Raw genomic sequence first — 23,702 nt, 5'->3', positions numbered from 1 at the left:
GGGCCCAGAAACCAGTGGCCTTTCTGTACGCAAACAATGAGACCGAGGAAAGGGACATCGAGGAAGGGGTCAATCCCATTTATACAACCGCAGCACCCAAAAAAAAGCATGAGCTACCTAGGAAGAAACCTAACCAAAGGGGTAAAGGATCTCTACCTGAAACATTGCAGAACATGTCTGAAAGAAACTGAGAAAGACACAAAGAGATGGAAAAAGGTTCCATGCTCCTGGGTTGGAAGAATTTATATTGGGGAAAATGTCAACGTGATCCAGGGCAATTTACACAACTAGTGCAATCCCTCTCAGAAATACCACGGACTCTCTTCAGAGAGCTGGAACAAATCATCTGAAGACTTGTGTGGAATCAGAAAGACCCCGAATGGCCACGGGAATAGTAGCCAAGATACCCACTGCGGGGGAGGGGGGGCGGGAGGAGGCAGCACAATGCCGGGTTTCAGGGTGTGCCACAAAGCTGTGACCATCAAGACGGTGTGGTACTGGCACAAAAACAGACATCAAGAATTTCTCTAAAGGCATCAGTGAAATTAATATTAAAGCATCTGGAAGCTAATTATTTTGAGAAGGGCATATGGCACTAAGCTCAGGTCTGAATTTATGGATTTGGAACTGGTATTTAAGATGAAATATTTAATGGATAATGAAGCAAAGCATATTTGGTGACAGAAACTATCTAATACCTTGTGCCATGAATCCCTGACACAGTTTCAAATTTGTGCTTCTCTTGTGTTTTCTTGACCTATAAAATGTTACGTGGAGTTATTCACTGAACTTAACTCATGACACATCCGTAAACCCAAGCTTGCCAAAATATTTTAGGTGGGTATGTGGAGGGCAAGGGACGCTGAGGACTCCTGGGTCCATATACATGCACACCTATACACCAGCATCAGCGCTCTTTCTTCAGCAAAATTACACTTCCTTCCCATTTTTGTTTCCAAACAATGGGCTAAAGAGAGTAAAACCAAAATATAAACATGTTGAGGATATCTTTTATTATACACAGAAGTATCTTAGTATGCTGGGAAACAATAGTATACATTATACCAATTGGCTTTGAAAAATCAAGTCGCTGACTCTTCATCTAAACTCAAATATGTGAGACACACATCCCTGGTTTTGAGATTACTCCTTAAACTAGATCTTTACCTCAGAAGCATTCTGAAACAATAACATTTTGGGGATAATGCTAGGTAAATTTAACGAAATGAATGCTAGGTCTTTAGCCACGCTGGATCTGAACCATTTAAAGTATTAGAAGATTTACTAACAATATGTTTATACCAATATTTTATTAGTGAGTTTGCTTGGTATTATTAAGCTAGCCTACATTGGGTTTCTCCAGAACAGGCCCTGAGACTAGGACCAAGGCTAGGAGTTTATTTGGAAGACTATCTCAGGAAACATTGGCGGAGGAGCCAGGGAAGGGAAGGAAGCCAGTAGATGAATTTATGAGTATGTTATAGCTGTGGGGAACTTGGGCTCATTTCCACTGTGCTACTCTGGGAAGTGGTGTAGAGCAGACCCGAGAGTTGTCTCACCCAAAGGATAAGAAAGATGGAGGGCTTAGCCACTAGCTCCCATCTGTCATGAGTTTGAGGCTGTTCCCAGGGATGTCAGCTCCCTGGCACTTCCAGCCCACCGGGCACCAAGAATGCTCCTGTGGGGAGAGCTAAGGGATGCAGGTATTGGCAGCAGAAAGCTTATCAGCATGCATAGGGATGTTGAGTGACAAGGGGATATACATGGTGTGCCAAAATCACCTACTCAGAGGCATAACTGTTTATAAACACACTAATAAAGCTTCTTTTTAATGGGAGGAAACCAAAAGGCCAGCAACCGAGGGTGGAAAGATAGGAGAAGCATCAATTGTAACCCTTCTGATAGCAGTCCTACTCTCTTCCCACACAGGATCCTCCTTGACCCCCAGGCAATCCCTGGAGGTCAGACTAAGGGAAGCCTGAGAACATTTTTTGCTTATCTTCTCAGCAGATATTGGGAGCAGGTCAAGGAAGAAGCTTTACAGAGCACAGCAAGAGAATGCGATGCTTTTCTAGTCAATGGTAACTTAAGAGTCTATATTCCGAAGAAATTATATACTTCTATATATTATTAGACTGTTTACATTTTATTGTTTTATTATGTTTATGTTTATATGTTCATGTTTTATTTATTTATTCATGAGAGACATAGAAACATAGGCAGAGGAGAAGCAGACTCTCTTCAGAGAGCCCGCTGTGGGACTCGATCCCAGGACCACCACCTGAGCCAAAGGCAGAAGCTCAACCACGGAGCCACCCAGGTGTCCAGAAGTATTTCTTTCTCATGCTGTACACTGTAATCACCCTATTTCTCTACAGGCTTGAAAGCCACAGGATTATCCCTTCAAAGGGAAATACTGAAGCTGAGGTGCTTACTGTTCTTCAATAAAATTTCCACGTGGTACTCCCTTTTAGATTTTATGGTATGCCCCTGTCTCCACAGGAGTCCCAGCCCTACGAGCTTCTGTACCCGGTAACATCAAAATGAATGAGCAACTACGACTTGGGCTGTTTGTATTTCCAAAAGTGGGAATTGGAGGAGGGTAAAGGAAAAGTTTTCCCTGCCTTAAGGTTCAAGGGCACTGCGAAAAGACAGTGGCTGATGCTGATTCTGGAAAACTGTTTCTCATAGAGCTTTCAGGCTGATTTCCTCAACTCCTAACTTTTTGGGAGGAAGGATTCCTTTCAATAAGGTGAGGACTAGATAAGGTGTAAGTAGCTAACTAGAAAAGGGTGGTAGATAGTAAGTGTTGTGGACAAGGGAACCACGTGTGAAAAATACATTAGGCCAAAGGGATAAGCTCATGAAAACACGCTCAATATCTTTAGTCATTACAGAAATGCAAATTAACACTAAATTGAGATACTACTTTACATCCACTAGAGTAGCTAAAAATTCTTTTTTAGATTTTGTTTATTCATGAGTGAGAGAGAGAGAGAGAGAGAGAGAGAGAGGCAGAGACACAGGTAGAGGGAGAAGCAGGCTCCATGCAGGGAGCCCGAAGTGGGACTCGACCCTGGGCTGAAGGCGGTGCTAAACCACTGAGCCACCCGGCTGCCTGAGTAGCTAAAATTTAAGACTGACAAATCCCAAGTGCTGATGAGGAGTCAGAGCAATTAGAACTCATATATACTGCTGATGGGAGTGTAAAAGTGTGGTACAGGGTGGGGTAGCCTCTTATAAAGTTAAACATATACCTACCTTATAGTCCAGCAGCTGTAGATCTAGGTCACTGTCCAAGATAAGTGGGAATATATGCTTCACAAAAGGATGTAAAGAATGCTCATAGCAGTTTTACTCAAAATAGCCCCAAACTGTAAACAACCCAAATGTCCATCAACATGAGGATGGGCAAACAAGCTGTGGTATTATTTTACCACTCAGTAATAAAAAGGATGCATTAGTGTACTGATCCCTGCAATGAAATGACTGAATCTCACAAGAGAAAAGAAGCCAGACACAAAAGGGTTTAGAAATACTGTATGCTTCCACTTATATGAAGTTCTAGAATAAGCAAAACTCACCTAAGGTGAGAAAAACCACTGGATGCTTTTGGGGGACTTGAGGAATTACCTGGGGACAGAGGAAGATTCTTTCAAGAGATGGAACTCTGGTAAGGGCACAGGTTACACAGGTGTATCTAGTTGTCAAAACAGTTCAATTATTTGTGCATTTCAGTGTATGTAAATTTTACCATAAAAACTCTAAAAAATAATAATAATCAAACAGAGGGGCTGGGGAGTGGGTGGTATAAATAAAACAAGAATGGTAGGATATTCATAGTTGAAGTTGAGTGATGAGTAAGTGGGGCTCATTACACTACTCTGTTTACGTTTGAAATTTTCTACACACACATAGGCATGCACACAACGTTAAAAACCCAGTAAGCAAGATCATCAAAAGGCTATTAGGCACCTGAAAATAATGCAGAATGGCTGAAGTGGAGAGTGTCTTTTCTACTCTTTCATCTAGTACAAATCTTCCAGACAGCAGCGGACTAAAGATAACAAATCTCTTAGTCACACATCACTTGAGAGCATGGACAGTTTCAATGATAAGCTAACATGAACAAAAAGCTATGGTGGAAAAACAGACATTTGTATCTTTTGTGTAAACATACCTTACCAAACATTGTTCCTTAAGGTACTTTGCAGCAGTTGGAACAAGAATTTAAACAGGAGCCATTTAGCTACCATGGAATATGGACATATTTACTGGTACAGGCTCAGACCAGCATAATCCCCTTTCTTAACCTGGTAAAGCTTCTGAAGTTGCAGTAACAAAAATCTAATTTTAAAAAAGTCACAAATGTCTTATAAATAAAAAATCATGTCTGAAAATATATAGTATGCCCAATAAATCATCAGTGATGAAAGTCACTTCCTACTTTAAAATAGATTAATGCCAATGTTGAGAACGTTTCATAAGGGTCGATGTTAAATTTCCTTCATCTTTTCTTTTTAAAGATTTTGTTTATTCATGAGAGAGAGAGAGGCAGAGACACAGGCAAAGGGAGAAGCAGGCTCCATGCAGGGAGCCGGACGTGGGACTCTTTCCTGGGTCTCCAGGATCAGGCCCTGGGCCGAAGGTGGTGCTAAACCGCTGAGCCACCCAGGGCCGCCCCAAATTTCCTTCATCTTAATGCAATACAGGTGTGTGTGTGTGTGTGTGTGTGTGTGTGAGAGAGAGAGAGAGAGAGAGAGAGAGAGAGCACTCAAGGTTTTGTATAGACTTGTTAGAGTGAATCACAGATTTCCTTTTAGGAAAAACTTAAAAGTTCCCTTTAATTTTGCAGATGAGAAAACCAGGGCAAATGAAGTCACTTATCCAAAATAACAAGAGGATAAGAAGTGTAAGACCATAATTCAGCTTTTCTGATTTTTTCAAATTGAGATGGACCATTCTGCTTGCATATATGAATTTGAGATGAATATGAGATTCTTGGGCAGCCCCGGGTGGCTCAGCAGTTTAGCACCACCTTCGGCCCAGGGCGTGATCCTGGAGACCTGGGATCTAGTCCCACGTTGGGATCCCTGCATGGAGCCTGCTTCTCCCTCTGCCTGTGTCTCTGCCTCTCTCTCTCTCTCTCTCTCTCTGCCTCTCATGAATGAATAAATAAAATCTTTAAAAAATTCTATTACCTGCATCCATATTGAATACTCCAGAGAACTTTATCTTGACAATTTACAGAATGTTATACAAACTCAGAATTGTTTAAAATGTTTCCAGTGAATTAGTAGAAATATACTTTCGCCCCATGGAGATTACCATATTGGAACATGATGACATCTTCAAAAGATTGTGGAAAATACAGCCAATTCACCACTTGCATATGCTTCCTGACCCAGTATCAGAGTAGATAGTGAACAACTCAAGACTTTTTAATTTTTTTTCTCACCCACATCTTTACTTGGGTGCCATCATACTCTTGATACCAGTTTGTTTTGTTATGTTTTAAAGTAGCATGTTACAATCCATTAGTGGTTGATGGAGTCAACTTAAGGGGAGACAATTAGCATTTTTAAAAATGAAATTAACTAGATTAGAAAATAGTGTACAACATATATAGTTAGGGAAGGACTATTTTGAGAAATTTTTGTTTCAGTCATATACATATGTGTGTACACTGGGTGACTATAAAACATTCATTACTGTCAATCACAGTCAAAAGCACTTGAGAGTGAATGACTCTCATAAGGTCTTGTGAGAACTTTAATGCTCTGATTACTTTTTTCTCAACTCACATGTTTGTTGTTGTCTACTACTTTAATGCTCATTTTTAGAACCACACAAATGAGACATTATTATCATTATCACTTATATTGTACAATGTCTGGATTTACCTACATGTTTGCTAATTTCTATGCATCTGTGAAAAAATTTTTTTTCTTTCTTAGAGAAGGGGGAGAGAGAGTGTGTTTGTGTATGAATGTAGGCAGCATAGGGGGCAGGGGCAGCGGGAGAGGAAGAGAGAGAGAATCTTAAGTATGCTCCTTGCCCCATGTGGAGCCTGATGCAGGGCTTGATCCCACAACTCTGAGATCATGACCTGATCTGAAATCCAGAGCTGGATGCTTAAATGGATGAGCCACAAGGCTCCCTTTGACTTTTTTGTATTGTGGCAAAATTCATAACCTAAAATTCACAATGTTAGCCATTTAAATGCATATAATTTGGTGACAGTACATACATGATGTTGTGCAACCATCACTTCTATCTGGTTCCAGAACATTTTTATTATCCCAAAAGGAAACTCCATGCCAATTAAGCAGTCACTTTGCATTCCTTCCTCTCCCAAGCCAATGACAACCAGTAATCTTCTGTCTCTTTGGATCTGCCTATTCTGGATATTTCGAATGGAATCATACAATATGTGACCTTCTGTGCCTGGCTTCTTTCACTCAGCATAATGTGGTTATTGTGAATAGTATCACTATGAGCATTTGTGTACAAGTATCTGTTTGAATACTTGTTTTCAATTTAGGGGGGGATATAACTAGAAGTGAATTTGCTGTTTCATATGGCAATGCTATGTTTAACTTTTGAAGGAACCACCAACATTTTTTCCATAGAAGCTGCACCATTTAAAATTCTCACAAGCAACGTGCAAGGGTTCTAATTTCTCTACCTTCTACCCAACACTTGTTGTTTTTCTATTAAAAAAATTATAGCCATCCCACTAAGCATGAAGTGGGCATCTCACTGCAGTTTTGATCTGCATTTCTCTAATGACTAATGATGTTGAACATCTTTTCATGTGTTTGTTGGCCATTTGTGTATCTTCTTTGGAAAATGTCTATTCAATTCTTTGTCTCCATTTTTTAACTGGGTTGTCTTTTCATTGTTCAGTTGTATAATTTCTAAATTCTGAATACTAGACACAAGATTTATATGATTTACAAATAATAGCTTCCATTCTGTAGGTTCTTTCCCTTTTTTTGGGGGGGGGGTTCTTTCAGTTTTTGATCACGTCCTTTGAAGCACAAAAATCTTCAATTTTGAAGTTCAGTATTTTTTGTTTGTTTGTTTGTTTGTTGCTTGTGCTCTTTGTGTTGTATCTTAGAAACCATCCCCAAATCCACGATCATGGAAACTTACCCCTATGTTTTCTTCCAAGGGTATTTTTTTTTTCTTCCAAGGGTATTATCCTGAAAACTTGTTTCTAGAACCATTTTTCTTTTTAAGGTACATTCTTTTTTTTAAAAGATTTATTATTTGAGAGAGAGCGGGGGGAAGGGCAGAAGGATATGGAAAGAGAGCCTTAAGCAGACCCCATGGCTGAGCGTGGAGCTGATCTCCAGACCCTGAGATCATGATCCCAGCCAAAACCAAGTGTCAGGTACTTACCTGACTGTGTCACCCAGGCGTCAAAAAGAACATTCTTTAAAAATACCTTTAATAAGGTTTCTTGGTTGCAAATGCAATCTATCTTTATCTGAAAGTGTCTTTACTGCCTTTGTCCTTGAAAAATAGTTTTGTTAAATCCATGAATCTAGCTTGACCGTCATTTTCTCTTCAGAACGCTGAAGATATTCCACTGTGTTCTGGTTTCCATTGTTGCTACTGAGAAACTGATACCTACTTGCCCTCCTTATTATTTACTTTTTCCCCCTCTGCCTACTTTTAAGATCTGCTCTTTGTCTTTGCTATTCTTTGGTTTTACTATCATACATCTGGGTGTGACTTTCCTTTTATCTATTTGGACTCTTGTTTCCTCTATTTGTGGATTCATGTCCTTTTGTCAGTCTGGGGAAGATCTTAGCCCTTCTATGTTCAAATATTGCCTTTTATCTATCTCCCCTTTCTGGAACTCAAATTATATATATTACTCATTATGCCCTCCATATAGCTTAATGTCTCTTCTGTATTTACTGCCTTGTCTCTATGTAGTACAGCCTGAGTATTTCTTTCAGATTTAACTCCATCTTCAGCTGCATATATTCCGCTGTTTAACACATCCACTAAGCTATTAGTTTTAATAATTATCTGTTATTTATAAATGTTTTTTTTTCAAATGTGCCTGGTATTTTTATTAGATTTGCATTTTGACCCTTTTTCATTTATTATTCCATCTTTAATTTCTTTTTTTTGAGAATCTTTAATTTCTTAAAACACTTGACCCATAATTATTTTATACTATTTGATGATTTCAATATCTATAAATTCCCAAGAACCTCAATGTGTTGTTCTTGTTTTCCCCTGACTTTCATTCATTAATATTCATGTTAATTTCTTATTATATTTGAATGTATTTAATTTTAACAAATCTGAAGGCTTCAACTGGGGATTTGAATTTGTTTCTTTATAGATCTAGGGCCGGGAGGAAATTGATCTGGGAGCACTCTAGCCCCCCCTTTAAAGACTCTGGCTTAAGGGAAGTTTCACTCTCCACAGAAGGTCCATAATTTTAAAGGTCACATAGTTAAATAACATCTTAAATTTACAGACAAATGACTCAGATTATAGTTTTAAGCAATTTATCCCAAGGTCACACAGCTACTCTAATAAATCGTGGGAGTAGACCCAAAGTCTCCTGACTACAAGTCATGCTCATGTAATACACCACATTCTACCACTGAATTGATTTGATACGAATTGTTCAAGTTTTTGACATTGCATACCAAAAAGGAGGGAAAAATGCTCTCTTTGAATTAGTTGTTTTCTTCCTCACCTTTTACAGAACTGATGACTTCATATGTAAGCTTGTTTGCTGAAAGCAGCACAAATTTTTGATGAATATAAATCATCTGTTGTGGATTAAAAAATAATTTCTGCTGTAATAACAAAAATCTCTTCATTCTTTTTCTTTTATTTTGGTGATAATTCAACTCCTAACTTCAGTCGATAAGGATGGATACTGCCCAAGAGTAAATGAGAAACACAGTTCTAGTAAGAGCTCAGGAAAAAGCTGATTTGTGTGTCAGAGTCAAGGTGTCCCAGAGCTATAAACAGAAAATGTATGATGAATGAGGTTAAGAGGGAAAGGAAGAAATGTCCATGTGTGAAGGGGGGCAGGGTGAGATTTGAAATTCCAGATGTATATGCTTAGCAGATTTTGGGGTGGATTTTAAAGGGATAAAGACTAATGCACATAAATTAAAAAAAGCAAAAGATCAAGAGCCAGTAATCAGAGAAGTCAGAGGCTGAAGAAGCAGCCTACTTGAAGTGCAGTCAAAATGCAGTGATGATTATTGTAAGCAAAGAACAGGAACAAAGAGAAGATTACAGTATAGGGACCGAATCTGTAAATCAGACGTATTTGGTGATCTTTCATGCCTTTTTTTTTTTCATTTTGGAATCCTCCTGCTATAGTAGGAAGATCCTTTCTCACACAAATAATTCAAGCCATTTAGTATTCCAAGAGGTTCCCAGTAAGGTACTACCAGCAAAGCTGAAATTTGAAATATATATAAATATAAATATAAATATTAATACACACACACACATATACACAATATCTAGATTTATCTGTGAGGTTGGTGGATGATGAGGGGTCGTATCAACCAATCATTTACACATGTGAGATGTTAAGACCTCTGAGATTCCAGTCAGTCAACAGACATATGGGGTAGATACTGAGTGTGGACCATGGTGGGGCATAGCCCCAAGAAGACATCTGTTCCTGTCACTCACTTGGTGACCTTGGGTCATTTACTTCAATTCTCGAAGGCCCTATATTCTTATCTGTAAAATGTGGATAACATGACATATCTCATAGAGTTGTTATGAGGATGAAAAGGTCAGAAAGATGAAGCAGCACAGAGCCTGGCATATATGAGCCCTTACCTGAAATTGATGACCACTGTGTTCTTTCAGAAAGGCCCTGTTGCCAGCCCCCTCACACATGCTATCTCCTCTGGCACCGCACAGCACATCAACATTGCCTTTCCCCAGTGACGACCCCTCTCAAGTCCTGCAGCCTGAGACCTCAGAATTGTTCTGGTTATACTGCTCTTCTATGAATTTTGTCAGAGCAAACCAACCTTCTCGGAGCATTTTCACATATAAGCTTAGAGCACAGTCTATTTTTCTTCTACAACTGAGGATTCATCCTGGATTTTTCAAATACATAAAACTCCAGATAGAACTCCAAACAAGGGGATCCCTGGGTGGCTCAGCAGTTTAGTGCCTGCCTTTGGCCCAGGGCGTGATCCTGGAGTCCTGGGATCGAGTCCCACGTCAGGCTCCCGGCATGGAGCCTGCTTCTCCCTCCTCCTGTTTCTCTGCCCCCCCCCCACTCTCTCTCTCTCTCATAAATAAATAAACAAATAAATCTTTTAAAAAAAAGAACTCCAAACAAAAGGTGATGAAAGGAGATATTTTGATAATCCATGGTATGATAACATTACACTGAATACCATCTGCTGTAAATACTTCAGCCTTCTGCGGTGTCCAGATGAAAGAAATGTGTCAGGCTGTGCTTCTTCAGTGGGTAACTCTGGAAAGTTTTGCTAAACTTTCATCCAAAATAGGAAGAACCTACCTCCTCTGGGTTGAAGAAAGTTGCTGTCTGTAACATTGCTGGGGTAACACTGCCCTTTTTATCTGAAGGAATGAAGTTTCCGTTTGATCATAATGGTGAAGCAGCAAACACTCACCCTCAAAATTCTGCACTGAACTCTTTACTCATATAGGAGATCCTAGTTTCTATGTTGTTTTATTCCTTTGCCAAATGCTAATGGTTTGAAATCCAAAACAGATGAAGCTAATTAATAGCAGTTACATATTTTCAAGAAGCTTTCAATTTGGTTATTGCAGATTCTCTGAGACATTGCTTTCTTTAGTTTATACAAAACAGCATTGATATAAAAAAGGATTTACTTTACATATACACTCACTCTCTCTCTCTCACACACACACACACACACACACACAAATCTTGCTCTCATTTCACTCATACAGTCTGTACTTCAAGTAGAAAATTTTCATTCAGCTTGAGGAGATGCCTTTTGTTTGTTTTGTGGAGCAGATCTGGTGATGTGTTTTCTCTGTTTTGTGGGATATGATTCAGAATTCCTGGGTTTCTGCCTCCCTGCTCGCAGGACACCTGCTTCTCCCTCTCCCTCTGCCTGTCTCCACTGATCATGCGTGCTCGCTCTCTCTCTCTTAAACAAATAAATAAAATCCTAAAAATGAATACTACTTCTAATAAATAACACACAGAGTGAGCATAAAGGTGGACATGCAGGCCTGCTAGACCTGGCTGGAGACCCCCTCCCTCATGCCTGTGTTTGTTGTCTTCCCCTTGTGCTGCTGGCTGCAGAGGTGCATGACCTCCTAGGGAGGAAGGAGGCCCATGGAGGAGCCACCCTGGCTCCTGAAAGACCCCGTGAACGAGTTCAGTCTCCAATCTGAACAGCCACTCAGTGCTGTCAGGTGGGGCAATCTGTGCTGACGCAGTACTGACATTGGGGGAGTCACTTGGTAATTCAGCAATGTGGATCACCAAATTAACTGAAATAGTTATCAGTCTACTAGTTTTAAATGACCAATGGACGCCTGCCTGGAGCAGTCTGAAGGGCGTGTGGTTATTGATCTCGGGGTCCTGAGTTTGAGTCCCACATCGGGCACAGAGTTTCCTTAAAAAAAAAAAGAAAAGAAAAGCACAAGTATTTTAAAATGCCCCAAGTCAATAAGGCTCCCACCGCTGAGCTGGCCCGTGGTGGGATGGATCCTCCCACCTTCTCCTTCAGCTGCTGAGCCCTGAGCACAGATAGTGCCCGAGCTGATAAACAGACCAGATCCTCCCTCTCGGAGCTCATGCTCCAGGGGGGAAGATGGACAAAATACGGAAAAATATCAGGAATGGAAAGAGCAAATTGCTCCCTAGAAAGAGAGCCTGGTGCTTCCCTGGGTCCTGAGCTCCGGAGGTGAGGCTGTGACAAACTGTGGGGCTTTGACAAACGCAGCAGCTGGGGCTCCAGGGGGCCACTGAGGGGAGGAGGTGAAGACCCACTGCCTCGCCAGGATCACAGCCTGGGAAGGAGGCAGAAGGGGGCATGAAGCCAGCTCTGTGTCCTCCGTTGGGGGCCAAGGCTGCCCCTCCCCTTTGTCAGGGGGCTGAGAAAAGGTTGTGTGGATGGAACTGGCTACAGTCATGGGGATGTGATGGGGTGGGGGTGGGCATTGACAGCCCAGACAGGAGGCATTCCAGCACGTTCCAGTCTGAGGAAGAGCCCAGGTCGGGTGACCCACTGGGTGCACCGCTGTCCACAGCTCACCCAGTGGAAATGACGGAATGGCCCGTAACACACGACAGGCAGGGTTTCAGGATAAGGACAGCCTCACACCTTCTAGGCCAAGACTCCCACACCTACTGTAGGGTTTGCCTTGGATTCAGGAGCCTAGGATTGTGGGAAGCTATTGCCCATCCCTGCCCCGGTGGGACTGTCATCTTCTGGGCCTCCAGAATGAGGGTAATGGTGCCCACGTGTGTGCACACAGGGACCTTGTGGGCCTGGACGCATGTACACACCAAGGAAGAACATGTGGTGGGAGGTATTGCCTGCACGTGACACCCACCTCCAATGTCACAGATATGATGCCACAGTGGCGTGGGGACATCTGGAGGAAGCACCTGCTAGGATAATCCCTATCCCACAGGCAAGAGGCAGACTATCCCCGACAGGCACAACGGCTTCTCCGGGGTGAAAACCAGGGAAGAATGGAAAGTTGTGTCTGAACCCAGGTGTGTTTCCAGGCTGGGGCCCTGGCTGCACATAGTCTTGCCCTGGGGCCTGTAGACAGGGGTGCGGTTGTGTCACTGTGTGCACACAGGCCATTGCCTGCAGGGAGGGGGGGGGCCGTTGGCAGCCCCGAGCGCTGCTCCTGAAGCTCCCTCCAGGAGGGGACTCAGGGAGGGGGTCCCAGGCAGTGAGGTCACTTCTTTCACAACAGAGGCCAACAGAACTTGGAACCCCTGTACCCGGGCCCCCACATTCTAGTGCAGCCCCACCTCAGGCTCACTTTCAGGAGACTTCTGCTACTGAAAGATGTTCCCTGATGGCTTTCCCAGTTTTGAGCAACACCAGGAACCCCAGGGATGCGGCTGCTTCGAATGCTGGAGACGCTGGTGCCACCGTCAAACCCAACGCCTCAGGGAGCTTTTCAGGAGGCGCTGTAGGGTAATACAGAGCAGGCCAGGCCAGGCCACCTGTGCCAGCCATCCTGGGCAGCCCCATCCCCTCCTCTTCAGTTTCAGGGAACCAGGGATGTGTGGGCAGGTCGCATCCAGGCTGGAGGACCTTGCAGGGCAGCAGGTTCCCCGGTGACCCCTTCAGGGTCACCCTGATGTCACGGTGGGCAGGGTGGAAACAGGATTCCTGAGGTGCCTCTTACATGACCCGGAGTTAACCCAAGGCCCTGCAGCCGCATCCCTTTGCTCTCCTTGGGGGAGGTGTGTGCCAACTGTGCTGTGGTGTGTGTGTCTGCAATGGAGTCAGCTGGGTGTGCGGCCCAGCCGAGGCGGCCACACCGGGCGCTGAGGCCTCCTGCCTGGCTGCCACACACGGTCTTTACAGAGCTCCACATGGGACAAGGGGTGGCGGCGGAGGCGGGAGGAAGAGGACATCCCCCACACACCGGTGGTGATCAGGAAGGAGCCCAGCACAGCTAACGGAGACCTGCAAGGGTTCAAGGTGAGTGCAGGGGCTGGGGCCACCCGACACCCAGGGCCCCGATGCAGCAGGAAGGGCCCCAGGTCCCAGAAGCCAGCCTGCTGCTCCCCTCGGCTCCCCCCTAGACTCCTGCTGCTACAGGAGTCTGGATTCCCCTCCTCCCCAAACTTGCCCCCATGGCCCTGCCCCTGCCTGGGCCAGATGCAGAGTCCCTGTGCACAGATTTGTAGGAATATCAGAATAGAGCCTTCAGGGGATGCCTGGTCGCCCAGTGGTTTAGAGCCTGCCTTCCGCCCAGGCCCTGATCCTGGAGACCCAGGATCGAGTTCTGCCTCGGGCTCTCTGAATGGGGACTGCTTCTACCTCTGTCTGTGTGTCTGCCCCCCCACCTGTGTGTGTGTGTCTCTCATGAATAAATAATAAAAACTTTTTTTATAATGCTTTCTTTTAAATATTTTATTTATTTATTCACGAGAGACAAAGAGAGAGAGGCAGAGACACAAGCAGAGGGAGAAGCAGGCTCCATGCAGGGAGCCTGATGTCAGACTGGATCCTGGGTCCCCAGGATCACGCCCTGGGCTGAAGGCAGTGCTAAACCACTGACCCACCCGGGCTGCCCATAAAAACTTTTTAAGAAGAGACACACCATGTCTCATCGCATGCGGTCTCCAGTAGTTTGCACTGTGCTATGCTTTCTCCTAACTGGTGCTCCCAGGAGGCCCCATTGGCCTGACGTCCTTCCCCACCTTCTCCAAGGCTTGAGCATGGTCCTGGTGAGTTGGGAGACTTTTCCCCAAAGGGACACGGGGCTCACTGTACTATGTCTATCGCTCTGCAGTTAGGTTTTGAAGGAGCGCATCCCTGCCCCCGCTCCCGGGGTCGGGCACAGGGGCCTCGTGTGCTGCACAACATGTCAGAAGGCCAGTTGGTTCCCACAGCCACTGAGCCCTTCACTGATGCAGGACTTCGATGCGATTCCCTTCTGTTGCCAAATCACAGGGCGGTGCTGAACATCCTGCAGCCCTCACACCCTGGGCCCTCCCACCCAAGGAAAGGTCTCCGGGTTGGCACCTCGAGAGAGGGGCGTGTGGTCAAATTCAAGGGGTGAAGCCGTTAATGCAGGGAGGTGCTGTCAAAACTCAGCTGACAAGCGGCCCTGGGATACTGACCCCTCCCATTTGAGATCCTTGTATTGATCCAAATTTTTTTGAAAATTTATCCTCTAAAACTATTTCTTTATTGGATAGTCTGTCAGTTTAAGAGACAGACAGCAGGAAGCAGAAGAGGGAGACACAGGCTCCTCAAGCACACTCTGCCCCAAGCGCAGAGCCTGCCAGGGGTGGGATCTCAGGATGCTGAGACCATGACCTGAGCCACAACTGAGAGTCAGATGCTAAGTGACTGAGCCGCAGGCGTCAAGCCCCGTGTCCCTGCTGTGGGCATTCCTGCCCCCCCCCCCGCCCCCTGCAGCCACTGAGAGCTCGGGCTGTGGTCTGCGCTCCAACTCCCAGGTCTCCTGGAGGCTACAGTGCAGGCTGCACATCCCCTCTGTCCCACCTCAGGCTGAAAGGGCCTCAGCCCTGAGGAAGAATCGGATCTGCCCAACCACCCCCAGCCGGAGGGAGCTGCTGGAGCGGCAGGTAGAAGAACTGGTGCCCGCCTTGCTGCGCTTTGATAACCTGTCCATATTTGAATTCCTTAACTATTTGGTGGAATATGGCACCCCTGAAGAGGTGCTGGACCTGCTGTTTGCAAAGTGAGCACTCTGACCCTCCACAGCCCAGTGGGATGGGCCACCTACTGGTTGGGAGTCTTGGGGAATGTTGCTTAACTTCCCGGCCCCTTGGGCTGCTCCTCTGACTGGAGGAGAGTCACACAGGGCCTAGTCGGGTCCTGTAGGGCAGCCCCCGGTGCCGGGCCTGTGGCAGGTCGGCTAGAGGGGCTGTGCTTGTGCTCATCAGTCGTCTTCTCTCCCCATGACAAAGCCTGTGCCGCCTCCTCACCGTCACCAGGGTCTTGAGCTGGCCTGTTTTGCCATTGAAAGGGAGTTTTGAGTCCATCTGGGGTCTATATCCTGGGGCATTCGGAGTAGGGGTCCCTGGGGACACCTGGGCGCCCAGGCCCACTCGGATATCAGCCATGGGCCTGGCCGGAGCCCTTTCATTCCTCAAGCATTCAGGAAGTGCCAGCAGGTGCAGGTGCTTCTCCAGGAGCTGCCCGTGGCCACAGGCACAGAGCTGACGGCCCCCCAGGGTTCTGGACTAGTTGGGGTTCAGAGGTGACAGCAGCTATGAGGAGAGATCGGGTCCACAGGACGATTCATGTGATGCCCCCTGCCCTCCTCTAGATATCGATACATCGTAGCTTCCTGCAAGAACGAAGGAATCCTGGACCAGTGGGAAATGTGAGTGAGCTCTGGACCATGCAGGGGAGCCTTCCCTCTCCAGGAGGGCCGCGAGGGGGCTGTGGGTTGGAGGGGCTGCTCGACCCTTCACCCCACACGTCTGCAATTCCTGTGACAGGGTAAGGGTCTAAGGCCCCTTCAGGAAAAGAGCAAAGGAGAGCCGTGGGTGGGGTGTCGGCTTTGTGGGAGAGCACTGGGACACCAAAGGGTGACCTCCTCCATGCCCATCCCCCCAACCCTCTGTCTGCCCCACACCTGGGACCCAGAGCAGAGGGTGTGGGGAGCATCGCACTCACCAATCTGGTGGCACCTGGACCCGGGTGCACGGCAGGTGCTCAGGAGAGCCAGTGAGGGCTCACGGACCAGACGGCCCCCGCCCCGTGGGAGATTAGAGTCAGTGGAAGGACACCCCTTGGGGGCCCCTCATGAGTGAGGCAGGGCAGACCCACGGGAGGGAAGTTTCCCCAGGAAAAACAGTGATGGTCACACTGCTGGTCATGGGCTCCCATGCACAGAGGCTTTGTGCCAGCCCCTCCTCAGCGAGCAGGGCTGTGGCAGACTGGACCGCCAGGTGACAGGTGGACAAGGAGCAGCACTGGCCTCCGACAGCCCTGCATGGGAGGCCGAGGGCCCCGGTTCCTGCAGGGCTTCCCCGGGACACCTCTGCGTGAGGGAGCTCTGTCTTCTGACGCCTCTGCCCACCTGTCCCTCCCCAGCACCATGTCCTCCTTCCTGACCATCTGGCTGGACTACTATGAGGAGGACTTCCACGATCCCCCAGAATTTCCTGCCCTGACAAAGCTGCTGAACTTCACGGGGCAGTACTTGCCAGGCTCAGTGCTCGACTGGCGTGCCGTGTGTTACCTTTGGCGTTTCATAAATCTCCATCAAGCGGAGTTTGTGGGTGGAGGTGAGGAGGACTGGGGTGGCCGAGTTGGGGACAGGGTGGGTCACACAGATCAAGCCTCCGTGTTGCTGGGCCGGAGCAGTGGGTAGGCTCACACCCCATCCCCACGGGCTGCAGTCTGGGGAGACCTCCCAGGGCTCTTGCACTCACACACATTGAGCGGTGGGAAGAGTGTCCTTGATTTGAGAGGGACGTGGAAAGTCCATCCTGGTGATGATACTTTGTCTTCTTGGAGATGATACTCTGTCTTTGGACCCTGAGCAACACCCTGAACCACCCCAGGAGCACGCCCGAGCTCCGACGGTGGGGCCTGCTGCACCTTTAGGGTCTGAGGGGATGGAGCTGGTCCCAGCTGCTGGAGCTGAGAGCTTGGCCCAAGCCATGATGCCAGCTGCTGTGTTCAAGCCAAGATACGTGGTCGGACCTCTGAATCACTGTCCTGACCTGGAAGAGCTACCTGCAACCCTAGGAGACCTGGAGGCCAAATGGGCCCCACCACCGGCTATCGAGCTCATCGATGTGCCGGAGCAGCCGCCTCACTCAGTGGAGCAACCGGCTTCAGACACCGAGCAACACCCTGAACCACCCCAAGAGCCCGCCTGAGCCCTGACTGTGGGGGCTGCTGCACCTTCAGGGTCTGAGGTGATGGAGCTGGTCCCAGCTGCTGGAGCTGAGGGCTTGGCCCAAACCGTGATGCCAGCTGCTGTGTTCAGGCCAAGGTATGTGGTGGTCAGATCTCTGAATCCCTGTCCCGACCTGGAAGAGCCACCTGCACCCTTGGGAGCCCTGGAAACCGAACGGGCCCCACCACCAGCTATCGAGGTCATTGATGTGCTGGAGCAGCCACCTCACTCAGGGGAGCAACCGGCTTCGGACCCCGAGCAACACCCTGAACCATCGTGGCAAGAGCCCCGCCCCGAGGCTGACTGTGGGGCCTGCTGAAGCTCCTGGGCCTGAGGTGATCGAGCCGGTCCCAGCTGCTGGTGCTGAAAGCTAAGCCTGGGCTGAGATGCCAGCTGCTGAGGTCAAGCCAAAGTACCTGGGGGTCATACCTTTGATTCACTGTCCCGACCTGGAGGAGCCACCTGCTTCTTGGCCACCCCAGAAGGAGGAGCATGTCCCGGTGCCGGCTCTCGAGTTCATCGAAGGGCCGGACTGCCACCTGCCTCAGTGGAGCCACCAGCCTTGGCCCCCGAGCAGCAGCTTGTGATGGCTGCAGCACAATTGAAGCCTTCCCCTCCCCTTTCATTGTGCTGTTTCTGTATTTTGTGTTTTTTGTAAACCTCTATAATTGCTTCATAAATTTTATTTGTAATAAAGGATAAGTTAACTTTGTAAAAATTGACTCTGTTGCTTTTAAATTATACATCGTGGTACTTTAGGTCCATTCATACTTCGAAACTCATTCTATGAGGCTAGCATCACCTTAATTCCAAAACCAAAGACCCCACCAAAAAGGAGAATTATAGACCTATATCCCCGATGAACATGGATGCAAACATTCTCAACAAGATATGAGCCAACAGGATCCAACAATACATTAAGAAGATTACTGGCCATGACCAAGTGGGATTTATCCCCAGGATGCAAGGCTGGTTCAACACTCGTAAAGCAGTCAATGGGATGGATCACATCAACAAGAGAAGAAACAAGAACCAGATGATCCTCTCAATAGATGCAGAGAAAGCATTTGACAAAATACAGCATCCATTCCTGATCAAAACTCTTGAGACTGTAGTGATAGACGGAACATTCCTCAACATCTTCAAAGCCAACTACGAAAAGCCCATAGCAAATATCATTCCCAATGGGGAAACACTGGGAGCCTTTCCACTAAGATCAGGAATACGACAGGGACGTACACTCTCACCATGGCTACTCAACATAGTACTAGAAGTCCTAGCTTCATCAATTGGGCAGCAAAAAGAAATAATAGGCATTCAAATTGGCAAAGAAGAGGTCAAACTCTCCCTCATTGCAGATGACATGATATTGTACCTAGAAAACCCAAAAGACTCCACCCCAAGATTGCTAGAACTCATACAGGAAATTCAGCGGCGTGGCAGGATACCAAATCAATGCCCAGAAATCAGTGGCATGTCTATACACTAACAATGAGACTGAAGAAAGAGTAATTAAGGAGTCATTCCCATTGACAATTGCACCCAAAAGGATGAGATACCTAGGAATACACCTAACCAAAGAGGTAAAGGATCCCTACTCGAAAAACTACAGAACACGTCTGAAAGAAATGGAGGAGGACACAAAGAGATGGAAAACTATTCCATACTCATGGATTTGAAGAATTCATTTATTGGGAAAATGTCAACGTGACCCAGGGCAATTTACACATTGAACGCAATCCCTATCAAAATACCATGGACTTTCTTCAGAGAGTTGGAACAAATCATCTGAAGATTAGTGTGGAATCAGAAAAGACCCCAAGTAGCCAGGGGAATATTAAAAAAGAAAACCAGAGCCGGGGCATCACAATGCTGGATGTCAAGTTGTACTACAAAGCTGTGGTCATCAAGACAGTGTGGTCCTGGCACAAAAACAGACACAGAGATCAATGGAACAGAACAGAGAATCCAGAAGTGGACCCTCAACTCTATGGTCAGCTAATATTCGACAAAGCAGGAAACACCATCCACTGGAACAAAGTCTCTTCAATAAATGCTGCTGGGAACATTGGACAGCCACACACAGAGGAATGAAACTGGACCATTCTCTCACACCACCGTACACAAAGAGAAACTCAAAGTGGATGAAAGATCTAAATGTGAGACAGGAAGCCATCAAAATCCTAGAGGAGAACACAGGCAGCACCCTTCTTGAACTTGGCCAGAGCAACTTCTTGCAAGATACATCCATGAAGGCCAGGGAAACAAGAGCCAAAATGAATCACTGGGACTTCATCAAGATGAGAAGCTTCTGCACAGCAAAAGAAACGCTCAACAAAACTAAAAGACAACCCACAGAATGGGAGAAGATATTTGTAAATGACCCATCAGATAAAGGGCCAGTGTCCAAGATCTCTAAAGAACTTATTCAACTCTACAGCAAAGAAACCAACAATCCAATCATGAAATGGGCAAAAGACCTGAACGGAAATGTCACAGAGGAAGACATAGACATGGCCAACACGCACATGAGACAATGTTCCGCATCACTGGCCATCAGGGAAACACAACTCAAAAGCACAATGAGATCCCACCTCACACCAGTGAGAATGGTGAACATTAAGAAGACATGAAACAACAAATGTTGGAGACGATGTGGAGAAAGGGGAACCCTCCTGCACTGTGGGTGGGAGTGTGACCTGGTGCAGCCACTCTGGAAAACTGTGTGGAGCTTCCTCAAAGAGTTCAAAATAGAGCTGCCCTGCGACCCAGCAATTCCACTGCTGGGGATTTACTCCAAAGATACGGATGCAGTGAAACGCCAGGACACCTGCACCCCGATCATTATAGCGGCAATGTCCACAATAGCCACACTGTGGAAGGAGCCTCGGTGCCCATCGACAGATGAATGGATAAAGAAGATGTGTTCTACCTATGTAATGGAGTATTACTCAGCCAATAGAAATGACAAATACCCACTATTTGCTTCGACGTGGAGGGACCTAGAGGGTATTATGTTGAATGAAATAAGTCAATGGGAGAAGGACAAACATCATATGGTCTCATTCATTTGGGGAATATAAAAATTAGTGACAGGAAATAAAGAGAAAGGAGAGAAAATGAGTGAAAATATCGGTGAGGGTGACAAAACATGAGAGACACCTAACTCTGGGAAATGAACAAAGGGTAGTGGAAGGGGAAGTGGGTGGGGGGTTGGGGTGACTGGGTGATTGGAACTGAGGAGGGCACTTGGTGGGATGAGCACTGGGTGTTATGGTACATGGCAGCAAACTGAACTCCAATAAACAAAATCTTAAAAAAAAAAGGGTGAGGGATCCCTGGGCGGCACAGCAGTTTGGCGCCTGCCTTTGGTCCAGGGCGCAACCCTGGAGACCCGGGATCGAGTCCCACATCGGGCTCCTGGCGCATGGAGCCTGCTTCTCCCTCTGCTTGTGTCTCTGCCTCTCTCTCTCTCTGTGACTATCATAAATAAATTTAAAAAAAAGGGTGAACCCACAGTGCCTGGCCCTGCATCTCCACAGTGTTGGGAGCAGCGTGGGGGGAGCGGGACACCGGCCACCCGCTCTCCTCCTGCTGCTACTGCGTGGGCTCTGCTTCCTTTCCTTGTGCTGGGCCCGGGGAGCGGGTTCTGGGCCGGCTGCTTCTGAGGAGGGCGGGGGGGGGGGGGGCTCGGCTTCATCTCTCTTGCACACCCGCGCTTGTGCTCTCGCTTGGTGTGTGTGTGCGTCTGCCAGCTGCAAGGCCCTGTCGGGAAGACCAGACTGGGGCTCTTGGTCGGCGCTGCTGGATGTGGGGACACCTTCCCGAGTAGGCCACAGACGCAGCAGGAACTGTCCTCCCACGTCCTCTGTGGGGCCTGGTCCTTGTTGGGGAGCTGACCAGGTGCCCTCAGGAGACACAGCCACAGCCTTTCCTCCTGCCTCTCCTCTGCCTGTGGGGCCTGAGCCACCCCAGGCCCGCAGGCCGCATGCCCGCTGCTCTGTGGGGCTGTCAGCTGGCAGGTTTCCTGGGACCTTCCCTTGGTGGCTGTCCTGGAGGCTGAGGAGGACTCCTTTCTAGGCGATGGCCCCCTTCAAATGGCTTGAGTAGGTGGGAGCTGACTCGTCAGTCGTGTGGGGGCAGGTTTGTGGCTCGAGGTGGCCAGAAATGGGTGGGGATGCCCGAATATGTCCGAAGCAGCCCCTGGGAAGCATTGGGTAGCTCTCGTGCGGTCGAAGGAGGTGCAGACACCAGATGGCTGGGAGGAGCGTCGCCAAGGGGGCCCAGAGATCTGCCCCCATAGTTGGGCCGGAGCCTGTTGCTGGAGCTGCTGAGACCCATCCTCAGGGTCCCCAGGATTTGCACACCTGTCCCATGTCCCAGGGCTCTCATGGCATGCACGTGTGTGAGAACCGGTCTCGATGGTCTCGTCGGGGTCTCCTGGTGTGACGAGGTGGGGCATGCACCGTACCCCAGCTACTCGGGAGACTGGGGAGCCATGGACTCCATGGTCCGTCATCTTCTCTGATGTCGTTTTCAGTGTTGTGTTTTGGCCCACTCCGCCTGCCGTGGCAGTGGCTCACCAGCGTCAGAGTGGCGGGCTGGGGCACTGGGCCATGCGGCCGATGGCAGGCCGTCCTCGTGGGTGTCCTCTGCCCATTGCTGCTGGCCTGGGCCCTGGAGCCAGTGCAGCCTGTGTGTTTTCTCTCTCCAGACGCGGCTGCCACAGATTGGCCAGTGAGCTCCATCAGCTGAGGTCCGCGGAGACCAGTGCCCACCCACGAAGTCCCCTCTCCAGTGTTGGTTTGCAGTAAATCTGTATTTAAGCACTTAAGCATCTGTGTGTGTCTCTTGCTTCTGAGACTCTTCTCTGCATGTGTGCTTTTCCGGAACTCCAGCCATGAGGTCCCTGACTCACGGACAAAGCAGATGCCAAAGTAGGGGATTCCTCAGTGTCTTCTGAACTGTGTCTGCTCTAACCTGTGGTTTTCAGAAATCTGATGAGCTTTCAAGAAAAAAGAATTGTGGTTGCAGAGCTGACATGGGTTTCCAGCAGGTTCTGAAAAGCTGAAGTGAGCACAGGATCCCGAAGCTTCAGCCAGAGGACACACCTCCACACCCCATGGAGCGAGTCTCGCCCTGCGGTGCTGGGCTCACCCATCTGCCTGCACCCTCCAGGGCACAGCACGTTGGCCGCACCCTAGTCCCGGGGACCGTGCTTGTGGTCAGGCTCTAGCGACGCTTCTCAAGTGAATGGAGGAGGCGTGGTGGCATTAGCGCACAAGTGCCCAGGACCAGAGATTATCTGCCAGGGAGGAAAGGCCCCATCTTTCAACAGTTTGCCCCAAAACGTGTGGGAGGGAGAACAGTCTCCATGTTCTACGTAGAAAGGAAGTGTCCGGGAGGTGGCAGTTGCGGTGCGGAGAGGAGTGTGCCCAGGACTGCCCACCTGAGGACAGACCCACAGCCACCCGGGTCTGCCCCACTGGCAGGGTGGCGCTCCCGTGGGCCTCCCGCTGGCACCTGTCCCAGCTTCGGTGGGTGTGGGGGGTAACACCGACATTTCAGGCTCTGCTCCCCACTCAGCTCAAGCCTCTGGTGCTCTCCCTGGGTGTGATTCTTTTTTATTTTTATTTTGGAACATCAATGGGAAAAATGTTATGTCTTTAATTTTTGCTAATATCTAATTGGGATTTAGCCTTCCCATCAGTTAGGAAACATGTGTCAGTTCCTTTTTTTTTCCTTTGTAAATTGACTTTTTATTGGTGTTCAATTTGCCAACATATAGAATAACACCCAGTGCTCACCCCATCAAGTGCCCCCATCAGTGCCCATCACCCAGTCACCCCCAACCCCGCCCACCTCCACTTCCCCCACCCCTAGTTCCTTTCCTGGATGTGATTCTTGAGGGCTGGCTGGCCTCCAGAGGTCAGCTTGTGTGCAGCCCGACAGCTGCCCTGGCCTGCCCTCTGCCGCTGAGCCCAGACATGGGTACGGCCTTGTGTGTTCCCCTTGCCCTGAGGGGACCAGGCCCACGGACACTGGAGCCCAAGCTGGGGGGGCACATGGTGAGTCAGTGTCACCCCGCCTGT

At 47.9% G+C, this 23,702-nt stretch overlaps 1 protein-coding gene and 1 long non-coding RNA gene across 5 annotated transcripts in view; one reads left to right on the top strand and one right to left on the bottom strand.

Moving 5' to 3' along the window:
- The window catches only part of LOC144291390 (uncharacterized), a 122,330-nt gene that overhangs the window by 30,785 nt on the left and 67,843 nt on the right, over window positions 1-23,702 (bottom strand). The window lies entirely within an intron of this gene.
- LOC144291332 (uncharacterized) lies at window positions 445-17,590 on the top strand. The gene is made up of 10 exons (XM_077860877.1): window positions 445-489; window positions 2,503-2,532; window positions 11,891-11,930; window positions 12,664-12,748; window positions 13,076-13,184; window positions 13,581-13,697; window positions 15,239-15,432; window positions 16,024-16,080; window positions 16,797-16,990; window positions 17,223-17,590. The coding sequence occupies exons 1-10, from the start codon at window positions 445-447 to the stop codon at window positions 17,588-17,590; spliced, it is 1,239 nt and encodes a 412-aa protein (XP_077717003.1).

The sequence above is a fragment of the Canis aureus genome, chromosome 20 (genome assembly GCF_053574225.1).
Source record: "Canis aureus isolate CA01 chromosome 20, VMU_Caureus_v.1.0, whole genome shotgun sequence".
Lineage (NCBI taxonomy): Eukaryota > Metazoa > Chordata > Mammalia > Carnivora > Canidae > Canis > Canis aureus.
Note: the sequence above shows the minus strand (reverse complement) of the source record. Positions and strands in the feature narration are given on the sequence as shown.